Source organism: Mustela erminea, chromosome 9 (assembly GCF_009829155.1).
Source record: "Mustela erminea isolate mMusErm1 chromosome 9, mMusErm1.Pri, whole genome shotgun sequence".
Classification (NCBI taxonomy): Eukaryota; Metazoa; Chordata; class Mammalia; order Carnivora; family Mustelidae; genus Mustela; species Mustela erminea.
This window is the reverse complement of record NC_045622.1, coordinates 73,589,116-73,605,499: the sequence shown is the minus strand read 5'-3', so window position 1 is coordinate 73,605,499 and position 16,384 is coordinate 73,589,116. Positions and strand designations below refer to the sequence as shown.

The following is a 16,384-nucleotide window of genomic DNA, read 5'->3' as shown; positions in this document are numbered from 1 at the left end:
CACAGGGTTTTGACTGCTTTCTTCTCTAGCTCCCACCCTGAGCTGAAGGAACAAAGGGAAAGAGAGATGAACCAAGTTAGGAAGACGCTGGCAACAATGCCCAGAGCTACTTTCTCCCAACATTCTGATTAAAATGAACAAAACATAAAAATCCGACCCCAAATATTCACAGTTAATGAGCAAAGAAGGAAAAGAGCATACCTGAAGGAAAAGGGTGTCACTGAATAAAGTTAAAAAAAAATGTGCTTGAGAAATAGAAAATTCTGGAGTGGAGTCGAGAGGCCGGCTGCCCACAGGCCCCCGGAGCTACACGGGTACGTTAGCCCAGGGAAATGAACTAACTCTCCAGAAACTCAGTCTGCCAAGATGGTGAGCCGGCAGCTGAACCTCAAGATGGAGGCTCATGCCAAGAAGTTGTGGCCCGAGTCCAAGAGGGAGAAGCCTAGAGTAGAACACGGTCCGCTCCAAGTTCACTCGAGTTTCTTCAGCAGCTTCTCCCCCGCCCCCCCATGAGGTGAATGAACAACAAGACCCCTCTACTCAGAGTTCCCCAGCCCCAACCCCCAGAGTGAGAGAGAGAGCTGGGAGCACTTCCATGTGGGCTCTCCACTCGTGAATGCGGTATGGAGGGCCATTCACCACAACGCAGGACCTGAGATGATAACCCTCCATGCTTGCCTTCTTCAAATCCATCCCGGAAGGAGCCCGAGCGGCTCATGGTTCTGCTCTTCTCGTCCAGGGACACGGAGCTATTCCGGAATCGGCTATCAGTGTACGGGTCATACTGCCCATCGGCATTGGAGAGGCTGTGGGTCCTCAGCATGGTTGGGTTGGACAAGCTCATCTGAGTAACAGTGGTGGGACTCGCTGGAAAAGAAAGGAAGGGGACTGAAAGGTGGGAAATTCATGTCTCTCTTCAAGTCCTAGATGGGGATGACGAGGAGACTGATGAGTATCGGCCATATCTGTCCCTGCCGACTTCCCTCCCTAGTCTGTTTTCTAGAAGGATATCACATCCACATTTAAATAAAACACGGAGAGCTAAAAATAAGGGAGGAAAGGTGGGTCATTTCCAAAGCAAGTCTCTGGGCCTCAGCTTTCCAACTTGGCACGTTCCGACAAGCCAGTGTCACCTTCCAGGCATGAGCTAATTACTCCCTGGGCTCATCTGGAACAACTCCCTCTAAAGCCAAAGCCCAAAATAGTCCAACCGGGCTTTTGATCAGATGGGAAGCATTTGTGCATGACAAGAAACTCCTGCCTCAAAGAGTGACGGCTGGGAAAGAACAACATGAACACAGGCCTCACTGCCTCCAATGGGGCGTGCTTGTAATGGCGCCTAGAGAGCTTCAGGGCAAAGGGGCATCTCCCCTCCACCTTGGCCCCAACAGGCTTTTTTTTATTAAAGTCCTGTCCATGTCAATAACATACAGTATTTCCAAAGTATCTCCCTGTTAATTAAAAGGGAAAAGTGAAGTCTTACTTGATGATAAGCCACACCTGTCCTTAAAGAAGCCGTGTTTATTATCCGCAGTAATCAGAAAAGGCCTCCCTTCTAAAGAGCAAGATGAGAGTGGGCAGGATTTTCCCTCCATCAGTCTTTTAGGGCTCAGCTCCCATTCTTCCTGGTAAATCTAGCCAGGACGGATCTTCCCTTTTCCTAACTATATATAATACCTGCTACCTGATCATTGTCGGTTTTTACAGTTTCATATAAAGCTTTGGATTGTTCTCTTACCCTGATTACGAGTCTGTGTGGGTGTGTTTGTCTCTCTGAAAAAGAATCCATTAACATGTCAGCAGGGGCTGTCTTACAAATTCTTCTCCTCTCCCCACTCTGCCAGTCAAAGCATTATGTCAGGAGTAGGCATTTCCAAGAGTATGTGTTCACTCAAAACCCGATCTTTATTTTCCAGCTTAATAGAGCCATGCAGAGGACCAGACACAGGGTATACTACAACTTTTTAGATAGAAACCTATGTCTTCAGAGGTCTTAGAAACAATTCATTTTCCTCAAAAGTAGAATGGTTAGGGCACCTAGGTGGCTCAGTGGGTTAAAGCCTCTGCCTTCGGCTCAGGTCATGATCCCAGGGTCTTGGGATCGAGCCCTATATTGGGCTCTCTGCTCAGTGGGGAGCCTGCTTCCTCCTATATCTCTGCCTACTTGTGATCTGTCAAATAAATAAATAATAATAAAGTAATCTTAAAAAAAAAAAAAAGTAGAATGGTTTGCTCTTTACTATAACCCTACCTACACCAACCATATAAATACTGATAAGAGTACCCAAACCTTTTCTCTTCTTTCTCTTTTGCTATTACTTCCCTATAATCAAGTTCCATTGCGGAGGGCTCATGAACATGGAGGGCTTGACCACTTGGCAATGACCACAGGCCTCTTTCAAAATATAAGATTAACCTCTGTCCCCCAGGGCTGATTGCCACAGCTAACTGTCAGTGGCTACTCACCAAGCTGGGAGAAGTTGAATCTCGTTCCCGAGGGAGACGTGACGCTAGAGCCAGAGGAGAAAGGGGAATTGGCAGCGGGGTCCTGCAGGCCTCCTGCAGAGTGGGACCGTAACCATTCTTTTGCGTCTTCTTGGGTGCGAAGCTGGGAGGTGGGAGTGTACCTGGATAGACAGAAATTATGCTGGGATTAACTGTGAACGAGACTTATGAACATGAACTCCGGGGAGCTGATGATAAATAGATGGAAAAAAAAACAAAACAAAACACAGAGCCAAAGATGATGTTTAAAAAAAAAAAAAAAATCACATCACTACATATCCTGAAACTTATGAAGTTTCTCCAAACCTTTTTTTGCTACTTGGCTGCCTTTGGGGAAAACTGCAATTCTTTTTAGTGCGGAGGATAAAGGGAGCAAGATCCGTAAATGCTCAAAGGAGCCGTCCCTGGGCGTATCTGTAACATGTTGATTCACGATAGTGTCATTTCAAAGCCCCCACCTTGACAGAGCTGGAGCAGCAGAAGGAGCTGCTGTCAGAGCTTCGAGGGAGTTTTAATTCGATAGCTCATGGCAGCCGCATTCTCGGGCGCATGTAAGTGGCCGCGAGTCCCAGCGTATCAGAAACCAGACGTGACAGAAGGCGTGACGACACTGACACTTGTGTCCGCTGCAACGAAGCCTCGGTAAGTCTCCGTAACAGGAACCCCAAATCACTGGGTGCCACAGACGTCCCGGGACCCAGCTCCTCACTTATTACATAACAGGTCTGGCAATGGTGTACTCAAGGTCCCCATTGTGCCGGGTGCCTGCACAGGCATCTCGCCAACACCTCCCACCCACCCGGCCATGCAGAGGCTACTATCCCCATTTTACACGGCAAGAAGGGGAGGGCCTGCCTCGTATCACGTGGTGACATTTCATCCATTTTACATCTGATTCCAAAATCCATGCTCTTCTCATCATGCCCACAGGCAGCATCTCAAATTTCGGAAGTGCCCTGTGGCCAGAGTACCTCTGGACTTAAACACAGATTACTGTGGGCTGACTACTGATTATGGAACCAGAGGGACTCTCTGGACTCGAGAAGAAGAGTTGTGGTATCTTGGCATTGTGCGTGAATGTGGGGGGTGGGAGGAGCTAGGAGGGGCAGGCAGAGTGTATCTGCTGTAGGTGATGGACATACAATTTTCTGGGTCCCACCAATTGCATGAAGATAGCCTAGCATGTATCTCTATTCTGAAATTAAAAAAAACAACTTAGGGGTGCCTGGGTGGCTCAGTGGGTTAAAGCCTCTGCCTTCGGCTCAGGTCATGATCTCAGGGTCCTGGGATCGAGCCCTGGGTCGGGCTCTCTGCTCAGCAGGGAGCCTGCTTCCTCCTCTCTTTCTGCCTGCCTCTCTGCCTACCTGTGATTTCTCTCTCTGTGTCAAATAAATAAAAATCTTAAAAAAAAAAAAACTTAAAGCTACATCATTTTGATAGAATAGATCCACTGGGGGGGGAAATATATATATATATATATATATATTTAAATTTAAAAATGTTATTCTTTAGAGGGATTAGCTTCCTAGATAATTACACTTTAGAGGCAAGAGTAGGGACTCAATGTCAAACTCATCTTGGGAGTGGCATGAACTGAGTATTATTAGTCTGAAGCCCTCAGAGGCACGAAGAAAACCGTGAAGCACAAAAGGCCTTTGCCAACCCCTCCCTCTATGGCCACAGTGCTGAACTTCCTCCCGCAGAACGTCTGTTGGGGCATTTTCAATACTCTTATTCTTAGATTCTCAGAATTGGCTTTCCTCGAGTCCCTACGGAAAGGCAGCCTTGATACCTACCTCCCATTATTGCTCAAAATGCTCTCAGCCTTAAGAGCTGCAGAGTATTAACCACAGACATACATGACAGCAATGAAACATTTCATTCCGAGTTCCATTTTTTTTTTTTTTTTTTTTTTTGCGAAAGCACTTAATGCCTAGTGCGGTGTGAAGCAAATGCTACGAAGAACGAGGTGTTCAGGAAATGACAGCGGCAACCGTCAGACAGTAGCACCGTGGGGCAGGCGCTAGAACTGGAGTCCCTCTGGTTGGCAAAGGGAAGGAGCTGGCGTGAGCAACGGTGACTTCCGGCATCTTGCTTAACCAGGACTTGCACCAAAAACGATCCACGACGTAACGATGAATGAAAGGACATTCCTTCCCGGTAGTCTTTTCTTTATACCAAAGCCAATCATCACACCCGTTGTCTTGTTGGGCACCGAAAACAGACACAATTTTCAACGAGATACTTATAGGAAAGACAAAGCCCCCGGCTTTAGTAATTTTCTATGGCCCCCGAAGTTGAATCTTTTCCAACTTAGGGAGCTTTGTTTCTCTTCTTTGCCATGTCCTGGCTAACCAACGTGCCATAAGTCACGTCCTTTCTTTTGGAAGACAGCCGTGAGCAGAACGGTCAGGGTGAAGGGCTCCCTGAGGGAACCCCGTGGTCCCAGGAGAGGCTGTCGCTGCTCTCTGGGCTTGCCAAGGGGTGTTCCTCATGAGATGGCTTTCGCCAAAATAAGCCTGAAAAAGCACAGCCTCTGCCCAAGCAAAAAAGCCGACAGATGGAGAGATGAGAATGAGAGGGTGCCCGGGGAGCCCCCGCTTCAGAGGGTCCTGCTGCGGTGGCCAAAGCGGGGACCCCAGTCCAGCCCAGCCCTCAGCCCTCCCCCAGCCATGAGGGTCACGCAGCCAAGCCCCAAAGCCACACCAGATGGTACGGAGGGAAGGAGGAAGCGCAGATACCTGAGTCCTTTTTTAGGCAAAGTGTTCCTATCAAGGTGCGGGTCACTGTAGGAAAGTTAAAACAAAAATGAGAACTTCAGAGAAGCACAGGGAAAGCAGGCAAGGGAAGGAGGGAGAGGCTAAAGGGGGGCCAGAGATCTGGAGCAAGAGATTCACGGCACCACGGAGCGCTCCCTTCTATCCAGCGGCACATGCAAGACATCCACATCCACGGAAAACAAGAGACACCTGATCCTGGGCCTGGCCTGGCCGACCCCAGCGCACACCCCGAGGCACCAGGAGGCCCGAGACATCTATTGGACCCCAAACTTCCTCTTTTGTCCCAGATGCAAAGCAAAACTCAGGGGCTGCCCCAGGTCGAAGCAGAGCCCACACCTGCTGCTGCCCAGTCACCCAGGCTTGCACCAGCACCCCTGCTTCTTGGAGAGAGAGATGCCAGCACCCCTGCGTCTGACCCTCCCCAAATGCCATTGACGATGACTCCATGTGAGAGAAGGGACTTGCTGGAGGGTGTCAAGAGGCCAGCAGTCTGCATATTTGGAATTCACCTGGAACAATATGAATTCCAGGTCCCTCTTAGTTTGGTGTAGCTTGGTGAGCAGCCCTGGGCCCGAGTGCGGGCAGGTTTCAACTTGCCTGCGGATAAAGTCAAGGCATTTGGATTTCCAAAGAACAAGGTTTTAAAGGCTTGGTCTGTTCAGTCTGACAAAAACAAAGTTTTTGCCACGGATGGGGTGAAGGGGATTCTCATTAATTTTTTTTTTTCCTACCACGAAACAACATCTGGTTGTTGTATTTGGCCAAGCTGAGGCTCCCCCACAAACTGGAGGTCAGTATCCACCTCTGAGGCCCACCCACAGGGCAGCTAGGGGCAAGCGAGCCTCTAAGTTCGCAGAGCCTCACCCCTCCATGTCCTCTTTTTCACGATCATTCCAGGAAACAGGCACACAGAACAGAACACAACAGCCTGCGAGACGCACCAGCCAAATAGCAGGAAAGGATTTTCTGGAAGGGAAGGGAGCCAGCTGCGTGGGGAGTAGGGGCAGGGGAGACAAAGGTGAGGGCTCCGCCGCACAGTGGGTGGGAGATCAGTTCTGGGCTGGGAGGGGGATGGGGGAGAGAGGGAAGAAAGGGTAGGGGGCTGGGAAGCAGGAGCATGCCACAGGAGGGCAGAGATGCAAGGGAGGGCGTCTGCCGCCCCAGTTCAAGCCCCAGTTCAAGCCCCAGTTCCAGCGGCTGAGCTTCCTTCCCAAGCTGGGGGGGACGGGCTGGCTCAACTCCACCGCTTCTAGGGCTGGGGTGGACAGCGGAGCAGACCCTCCCTGGCATGTCTGGGGTCACAGCGTACAGCAGAGCCACGAACACAAGCGGCAGCCTCAGGCCAACAGCCTCACACAAGACGTCTGGCTTGACACGGATGGGCAGAGGAACCTGGAGGCTCGGTGGGCTCCCAGGCCTACAATGTCATTACCTGTCCTGTTTCCTGGGCAGAGTACTTCTGCAGAACTTAGGGCTAGCAGCAGGGGAAGAGAGAGGGCTAGAAGTCCAGGCAGGTAGAAAATAAGAGAAGGAACATTAGATGGGAAGAAAGGGGAGGGGTCGGACACACACAATGATTAGACATTTTTTTTTCCTCATTCCCAGCGCGCATCCCGGCATTCTGGCCTACGTGGAGAACAAGAACACACAGCACGCTGCAGTGGAATCCGGGGCTCTGAGGCTGCTTTGAGTGTCTCGATCACTCTGGCTGGCAGCCCTGTAATAGGAGGGTGCCTGCCGTGACACCCACCAAGTCCACCCCACTGCCTAGAAACGTCTCCTGCCACCCGCTCTGCCTGCACAATGACAAGGGTGGGGGGGACGAGCAGCTGATGAACGAACAGGATAAAATGGAAGGACCTCCAAGGAGGAATGCCATGTCCAACGGGAGCATTAAATCTGCAGCCCCCCCTCCGTCGCCGCCAGCAGCTCCAAGCACGGAGAATAACCGCGATGGAAAAGGTAACAGGAAGGAGAGCCGAGCTGAATTCCATCCCAGCCTGGCCTCCCCACGGAAAAGACAGCAGTGGTTAGAAAGAGCACACTCTCCCAGGCAAAGGGGAACTAACATTTGGGATTCCTAACATAAACCCTTTGACTTGCGGGAGGGTGTCTCTCCAAGAGCTACAGGCGCACGGCACCAACCTCTCCGACAGCGTGGTCTTCACGCTGTTGGTTCTGACGAAGGGAGTCAGGGAGTCGTCCTTAGAGGAGGTGATGAGGCCCGTGGAGGAATTGTGACTCAGCCCCCCTCCGCTGCTGAGGGAGATGTCAATGGACTCGCAGCTGGTATGGAGGCTGCTGACCGACTGGAAGCCCAGGCCGTCCTTGCTGAGCGCGGACGAGCTGCTGGCATTGGTGCCCCAGGTGAGGCTGTTGGAAGGGCCCGAGTGGGCTGAGCTGGGGCTGGAGGCTAGAGGAGACTGGTTGATATCCAGATTTTTGCTGTAGAGAGGACTGCTGCTTCCGCTGCTCAGGACGCCACTGCCCGAGGGGGACTCTAAGTTACCTTGCTGGGCCGAGGTGGCATGAGGATTGGAGATCACCACTGAGTTTTTCATGGTGTCTGCTGTGGCAATGGGCACTTGCTTGGTAGGCTTCCCACCAAAGAGTCTGTGAAGAGACAAAGGGTTGTGCAGGTTGAACAGCCAGCCACGAGGGGTGCCGAGCTGTTAACGGTGGGGCACAAGTACAGGAGCGCTAAGACTCCTGGGGAGGGGCACAGTCATTGCTACTGAAATGGCTAATGGTGCTCCTGCTGGGAAAGGAAGCCATGCAGGGGCCCAGACACCAGTGTCTCACAAGGCTCCAGCTTCAAGTTCGAGGCTGTAGCCGAGACCCTTAGGGCCACGTGGAATAATTTTCAATAGGCCTAGCCATGGTGGTCCCAGATCTTGCTTCCCTTCATTTCCATAAATAGGGTAACTAGAAAATTGCCCCAGCCCCGAAACATCTAGAGGAAAAGATCTATCTTCATCATCTTTGTATTTGAGACCCCAGGCACAAAGGAGGTACTCAGTTCAGTTCCAAAGGTTTCGGTTGTTTGGTCTCTAAGAATGACATGAACTGATCAAGAAGACGAGTCTAGATCTGGATGCGGGGGGGGTGGGTGCTGGGAAAAGTATCTTCCCGGATTTCTCCTCAAGTGATGGCCCATCTGAAAGATGGTAGGCTAGTCCTACCCAAGGATCTACACAGAAATGTTGCCGGGGCATGAGATGTAAGAGCAGATGCCCTGGGTCTTGGGGACAGACATGTCATTCCATGTCATTCCCCCGCTGATGACCGGAAGTGTACTGCCAGAAAAACAGGGAATGGCCCATGGGTCTCTCTCTTCATTTGGCAACAGGACTCTCTGTGAAGAATGGCAGAACACTGTTAAAGTCCAAGGATGGAGACATGCTCTAGCAATGCAAGTCATTCCATCCACCAAACCCTGCTGGAATGTGCATCTCTGCAGGGACAAAACCACGACCTATCTTGAGAGGCAGGTAAAGACAGGCAGGTCGCCTTGCACCCAGCGACTCCGTGATAGGAGTCTCATCTTTGTTCTCTCCCGGGAGTCCTTACAAATCCCAATTATCGTAAAAACAAACATACGCACACATAACTAATCTTCACTATGGTATCTGGTAACAGATTAGAAAATACTTTTTGGGGGCACCTGGGTGGCGCAGTGGGTTAAGTGTCTGCCTTCGGCTCAGATCATGATCTCAGGGTCCTGGGATCGAGTCCCGCATTGGGCTCTCTGCTCAGCAGGGAGCCTGATTCCCCTTCCCTCTCTGCCTGCCTCTCTGCCTACTTGTGATCTCTCTCCCTCTGTCAAATAAATAAATAAAATCTTTATTTAAAAAAAAAAAAAAGAAAATACTTTTTTGCCTGGCGACAACCAAAGAATGAGATATCCTCTGGTAGAATCTCGGCTTTGGTGTGCTTATGTACTTCCAGTAACAGGAAGCTCCCTACTTCTAAGGGTAACTCACTCCACTCAAGCCCTTTCAATCACTAAAAAACCAAAATCCTATGCATCTTCTTTGTTGCTTGTTGCCCCTAATTCTCCTCCATGTAACTATGCAGAAAAAGCCCAGGCTTTTTTGTCTGTTGGTCCCTCCCATCATCTGAAGAGCGCTATCACTGGATCTGAGATTTCTCTTCTCTGCACTAAGGCACAAAGAGGAAATTGAGAACACCTCCTAATGATTTAGAAAAAATGTAATTAACAGGATTTGGCTGAAAGTTGTTCAGTGTCGAGCCTCAGAATCTGCATGCATTTTCAAGTATTCTGTAACAGTAGCCTAAGGGTCCAGTAAAATACCTTTGTAGTTACTAAAGGAAATCTATAATACCAAAGAGCGAATATTACATATACTACTTGAGGCAAGAAGCAGAGGATATTTTCATTTACAAGGCAATCTGTTAGAACAACAAAGAGCAGCCCGATAGGACCTTCCCCTGAAAAAACAATCATTACTGAAATTCTAATAATCAAGTCTAGACAAAGAACAGTGAACTGCTTCACCACACTTTTCCCGTGGCAGGCTTCTTCTGAAGTCTTTTCAAACATTCCTATTCATCCCCAAATAGGTGCACATAGTTTTTATTTTTCACTACTTAATTTTCTATCCGGGACTTAGACGTCTCTTTCCTAGGATAAGCCATTTCCTGGGAATGGTAAGATAAGCTCCGTCCTATGCCGTTCCAGTTTGAGGACGGTTCAGCAGAGAGAAGGATGAGATGATACGAGCCACCAAAAGCGGTACACATTTAAAAAGGAACTGCTTAAAAAAAAACACTGTTTTCATATACAAAATTTCCATTCGGTGTGGAAATGTGGGAAAATGCCTTTTTAAGGGAATAAGAAATCAATTTCTCTTTTTCAGAAACACTTCTGCTTTAAAAGGTTTTTTTTTGTCTTTTTTTTTTTTTTTTTAAGAAAGCTAGAATTTCAGAAACAAATTTGGAATTAAGCATGCAGTATAAAAAAGTATGTGTGTGGTGGAGGGGGAGGATACTGGGCTAGCTGAGAGAAGGATCTGGCTGAGCTCACGGTCTGGCATAATGATGTAGAATCTCAGCCACAGAATTAGTAAGACAAGGGTGGAAAAAAGATCCTTTGCCTTCTCCTCATATGCCCACCTGGGGTCTAGGGGTGTATTAAGATCTCATCTTGGATGGTAGCTAGCTCTGGCTGAGCACCTACGATGGGCCAGATATGGCTACAAAAGTTAATATTCACATGCAATCTGGGATGCCTGGGTGGCTCAGTTGGTTAAGCAGCTGCCTTCGGCTCCGGTCATGATCCCATCGTCCTAGGATCGAGTCCCACATCGGGCTCCTTACTCCGCAGGGAGCCTGCTTTTCCCTCTGACTCTGCCTGCCACTCTGTCTGCCTGTGCCTGCTCTTGCTCTCTCTCTCTCTGACAAATAAATAAAATCTTAAAAAAAAAAAAAATCCACATGCAATCTCAGGTAGGTGTTCCCATTTTACAGATGAGGAAACTGAAACAAAATTTTAAAGAAGGGACCCACGGTGGCTGATGAAAGCGGACTCAGGATTTGACCCCAGATGACAGATTCAGACACTTGGGTGTTTTCCTCCCCACATGGGAAAATAATCAGCTGAGTACAAAATTGCTGGCAGGTTCTGACTAAACAGACGTGGAGAAACAGGCTGTTTTCACCAATGAACAAAAAATGATTCGCTCAGGATGCCATTCCACAGACTCCAGCGCTGCCAACCACCACCGACCCGCTTACCTGCGGAGCGTGGGAGAGGCCACGTCGGGGTACTTGGCTCCCGGCTGGAGGGTCGCCTGCGCCGCACTGGACACAGGCTGGGCAGCTGGGTTCACTTTCACTGAGTTACAGGAAGCCACGCTCTCGTTGTCGGAAGAGATGCCTTTCTCCTTATCGGTCTGGTTGACCAGGCCCGGCAGAGAGCTGCCCAGAGCCGTTTTGGAAGGCTCCCTCAGCTTGGGCACTGGCAGGCCCGCAGACTTACTGCTGATGTTGGAATCGATGCTGCTGGTGCTAGACCTGTTCCCAGCCCCATTGCGGCTGGTGGACTTACTGGGCCTTGGCAAACTCCGGTACTGCAAGTTGGTCCGGGAGCTGAGAGCCAGATACCCATCGTCCTGGTTCTGAGGCCCATCCATGCTCGTCTTCCGGCCGGTGGACCGGCTGACGAGTGCAGACGACTTGGGGATCTTGCCCAGTGTGGCTGACCTGCTGGTGACCGTAGCCCCGCTGGCTGTGATCATGGCCAGCCCAGCAACTGAGCCGCTCTGCTTCTTGAACCCAAAACTGTTGGCATTGGCAGTGGGGGTCCTGGAACTGCTGGAGAGGGGCTTTTTGGACTCGTCGCCACTGCTGCGGCCTGCGTCTGACGGAGACCGCTTCACCTGGGAAGCTTTGGGAGACAGCCTTCCTTTCTCAGACACCTTTGCATCATCTGTTTTTCCTAAGGGAGAAAGCAGCAAGGTTAGTGTGCACACCAAGAACCCATCTGCTTACAATCGTCCCCTCCGCCAAAGAACTGGTTCACTTTTTCCTTGGGGAAAGCAGTAGCCTTGGGAGGCAAAGGAAAGAGCTTTTTATAAAGATAATCTACCCACTACTGTCGCCGTGAGCCCTCTAGGAGATGTCAGTGACTTCTCATTTGCAAACCAGCCTACATTTACCCAGAACAAAGCAAAGCTGGCCAATCACTAGTACGTTTGGGCAAGAGATCCTGCCTTCTACTGACCTTTCTTCCTTCTCTGGCCATTTAAAGGCTCTCCTTAACATTTTCTGGGGGCATCTCTGCCTTCCTGCAAACACACTACTCTGTTTATACATGTCCCTAAATCACGGGCAACGTGAATGACATAAAGGCAGCTCGTAAACGGACGCCCTTGGAAAGCCTGCACACGGGTGTGTGGGCTCTTCCCTAGCCCCTGGTTAAGCCCACTCCATCCCGTTTGGCTGCTGAAGCACCTGCAGAGCTTGAGGCTGACACACGGACCTCTTTCCACATGGGAAAATGCAGGGATGCGAACCTTCCCGAAAGCTAGTCGCTGGCAGATCTAAACTCAAAGAAGAAATAGCTGCCCTAGACGGGGACTGAAGCTCTTGCTCGAGTGTCTGCAGGTTTCGGTTTTCAGACCGACACAGGCAGAAATGAGACGGCACAGCCCCTCACTCACCGGTTCCGGGTGTCTTGAGCGCGCCCGCTGGGGCAGCTGCCTTCGTCCTCGGCATGGTGACGCCCACCTGCGCGGTCATGCCTCGGCGCCACGAGCCCGTCTGCGAGATGACCGAACTCTTCTTGCCCGAAGTGCTTTTGTCAGACTCGTCAGACACGTCCGAGGGATTCCGCCTCCACTTGGACCCGGGTTCCATCTTTATGCCGCTGTCGGAGCCTCCGTCGGACTTCTTGACGTCATCGCCCGACCACAGGGACCCCCTCTCCACCTGGGAATGCTTCTCAGCGTCGGTCTGTGGATGAGACGCGGAATGAGTCCTTCCAGAATCCCAGGCCGGGAGCCCCTCAGCCCGCAGCGAGAACGCCAGCACCACGACAGACGACGACTAGAAAATGTCTGGGCCCTTACAGTCTGGTGATCTTGCTAGAAAGCCTGATTTTTTTTTTTTTTTTTTGGCTCGAGGAAAGTACAGAATATAACTATTTCCTAGAAGAGAGTAAGAAGTAGGAGGGGCCGGGGAAAAAGAGGGACAGAGCCCCACCGAGGAGAAACATGAGCAGCCAGGATTCAGCCACCAACTCTTTGCCGCTTGGTGACAAGCGCTTCTCACCCCCGAGACCTCTCTTCATCCAGCCCCCAGCCTCCTGGCCTGTTTCCCTTTGTTCTGTCGTCTTCCTAGCACAGCGCGGCAGCCTCACACGCCGACGGAGCAGGCAACGGTGGCGGCTGATTCCACGCCGCGCAGAGAGAGACAGAGGGGTTGGGAGGAGACAAACCCTCCAGAGCCGGGGTGCCGGCTCCCACCCTACTCCATTTATATGCCACTGCTTTGCTCCTCTTGTGGGATTTGGTTCAGACAAGGGCTATAATTAGCTAGCTTTCTTTGGAAGAGCCCTGACCTGCTGGCCATGGAACCCAGGAGGGGACAGAAGTGTGATGTTAATGATTCACCCCAGTGAAAAGGCACAAAGCTAACCAGAATGCTTTGGGAGCCTCCCTAGGGGGCCGGGGCCAGTCCGAGGGGATGACAGGAGGGCGAAATCGCGCCGTGAATGCCGGTGGCTGTTAGCAACACTCTAGGCTGGCCACACCGAGTGACAAGGCCTGTGTTTGCTATACCTGACTACCAACAGTAGGCAACGCCATTAAGGCAGGAAATCACAATGATCACCCGGCAAGAATCTGCCCTAACTAATGCCTTTCACCCTAGAGTAATACAGTAATACCCTCTGTGGGTATACCAGGGTATGGGACAAACCTGAACACAGACAAGCCCCATTTAAGTCCCTTCTCAGTCATCACCACAGCCTCTCTCTCCCCCCTCAACCCTGCATCCTTCCTAAATTCCAGTTCTCCATCACAGCCACCCGACGGTGCCTTTCCTGGTTTGGTCGTGCCTCAAACATATACTGAGCTCCCTCCGGGTACTAGGCCCCAGAAGGAGGAGGGAGACAAAACTCACGCCCTGGCTGTGGGCAGCTCCCCGCTCAGCTGTGGTAAGGGACCGAGACAGGGTGTTCCTGCCTCTGAACACAGCGGGAGCCGCATCAAGGCTTGTTGAGTAAAGGAGGGAACCAACGAACTAGTGCTTTTCAAGGTACAGCAGCCTTCAACAAAATGGTCTCCGATCCCAACCACTCTCTGGTTAAAGAGCGTCCTGAGAAGACGTAGCTTTGCCTTCATCGCAGCTTTACAGATGAGCTGAGGCGTAAGTGACCCACTCCCTGTCCCAGCTACTCCAGCCCATGTTCCTTCCTCTGAACACTTTCAGTCGATTCCTTCAACCAGAGTTCCTCCAAGCCTGCCATCTGCAAGGCGCCATGGAAAGCCTGAGGATCCAAGTATCAGATTAAGTCCCATCCATTCTGGAGCCTACAGTCCAGGGAAAGAGGCAGAGGTTGGCTAAGTAAACACAAATAAATGAGTAAAGATGAATTATGAAATTTTACAAGAAAAAAGACAAGGAGTAAGAAATAGAAGTACACTGATGTAATTCAGTTGATGAGGAGGAAGATGGGGGACACTGGTCAGGCCTGTTTGAAAAGTGCCCTGAAGAGTGAGAAGGAACTTACTGAGAAGAGTTTAGGGAAGAGCATGCCAGGCAGGGGGGAACAGCACATGCAAAGGTCCTGAGACAGGGAAGAGAGTACCTTTAGAAGCACTCAATCCATGAATATTTCCTGGGTGCCACCATACACCAGACAAACTTATGGGGCCCGGGACCCCATTGTAGTAAATGAATAAGAACAGGTACAAGTCATTAACTTCCTGGAGCTTATGTTCAAGTACATTCTGACACATTCCAATACACTCCAGGAAATACTGAAAACTTAGCACTTAACTACCATCTGGGTATTAGTTATTATTAGTTATTCTTTACACATTCCTATTCCTTATTTTCCCTAATCAGATTATAGTGATGCTAAGAGTAGTAGCAGTGACAATTAACAGTTATTAAGCACTTACTATGTGCTAGGCACTGGGCCAAGGTGCTTCTCATGAATCATTTAATTGAATCCTCAACAAAAATCCATGAGGAAATTACAGTTCATATTACAACTTAACCTATGAAAACCGAGGCACAGAGTAGAAAAGAAAACTGCCCAAGACTGACTTCCAAGTGAGGAAGTGGCTATTCAAGGATTCTAGGAAGTCCTAAAATCAGAGGCCAGATTTTAACCACTATGCCACACTGCCTTCCTGGAGAATAAGTCCAAGGACAAGAGACAGTTCCACACGTCTCACACAACACCTCACACAATACCTACACCGAGTAGATTCCCCTTCCATACTGGCTGGCTGTGCCCCAACCCCAGACCCGGAGCAGCTCCAGCCTAGCCTCTAGGTGTGACCTCAAGACCTCTGATTTACCCAGTGACAGAGAGAAGGCACATGGCCTTGGCCCAGGACTATGACTTCGATCTTCCCTCTAGAAAGAACATCCAACCATCACAGCCCCAACTAGGCCCAGCACAGTAGCCTTCCCAGCACTACTCTGCATAGCAGGCCTGGGATACTCTACTGGTTTTAAGTTCTCAATTCCTTAACAAAACCATCCTGGTTTATGTGCCAGATCATGAAGTAGCATCACTAGGGATCAAAATATGAGAAAGTGGGGCACCTGGGTGGTTCAGTCGGCTGGGCATCCGTCTTTGGCTCAGGTCATGATCCTGGAGTCTTGGGATCAAGCCTGGCATGGGGATTCCTGCTCAGTATAGAGTCTGCTTCTCCCTCTCCCCCCTCAGCGTGTGCTCTCTTGCTCACTCTCTTTCTCAAATGAATAAATAAAATCTTTAAAAAAAAAAATGATGAAAAATTCCTAGCCTCTCTGTTCGCAGAGCTGACAAGTGAAGGGCAGCAAGACAGCTGCTTGGGGAGGTACAAAGAGCTGTGTCCTTCCCTTGGCTCTCCATGCCTTCGTCAGTTGTTTTCCTTTCCAACGGCTCCTAATTTTGGAAAGATTTTCCTATTGTCCCTACCTGGAAGTCCACTTGCTCATTTGACATCCCAAAGGGTAGGTAGGGAAACAACCAAACTCAGGTGGGGAGAAGGCCTGCAATTTTGGAGGTTGGCCACTGAGGGCCCACAGAAGGGAGGCTGATCTGCAGAGGGAGAGGGTGGAACCAAGGTGGGCCACGTGGCCTGACGTGTGGGGGAGAACATGGGCTTGGAGTCGGACTTCATGTACTGGGTGCTCCCTCCTCTGGAGGGAGTAGGTTACCTCCTCTAAGGTCATGACCTGTGTATAAAATGGAGATGCAAGAGACAGGAGTCTTAGAGGGCACAGAGTTGTCACCAAATGTGGAGGGACTCAGTCTTTTGTTACCAACTCTTCCACCTCCGAAAACCCCCAGTATCTGCTTGCCTTTATTCCATTTTTGTTCTGCATGAGGGTGAACAAGGCACTCGTCTTTC

The 16,384-nt window shown here is 50.3% G+C and overlaps 1 protein-coding gene across 12 annotated transcripts in view; it reads right to left on the bottom strand.

Annotated features, from left to right (window-relative positions):
• Positions 1-16,384, bottom strand: part of NAV2 (neuron navigator 2) — a 397,127-nt gene that overhangs the window by 56,889 nt on the left and 323,854 nt on the right. For 8 of the 12 annotated variants that reach the window (XM_032357750.1, XM_032357752.1, XM_032357751.1 and 5 more), the window contains 7 exons: positions 12,470-12,761; positions 11,043-11,745; positions 7,431-7,898; positions 6,718-6,783; positions 5,247-5,291; positions 2,467-2,627; positions 679-867 (listed from right to left, as the gene is read on the bottom strand). In XM_032357750.1, the coding sequence (XP_032213641.1) occupies positions 679-867; positions 2,467-2,627; positions 5,247-5,291; positions 6,718-6,783; positions 7,431-7,898; positions 11,043-11,745; positions 12,470-12,761 (1,924 nt within the window). The remainder of the gene's footprint in view (positions 1-678; positions 868-2,466; positions 2,628-5,246; positions 5,292-6,717; positions 6,784-7,430; positions 7,899-11,042; positions 11,746-12,469; positions 12,762-16,384) is intronic. The other 4 variants (XM_032357753.1, XM_032357756.1, XM_032357758.1 and 1 more) reach the window with 2 other exon arrangements.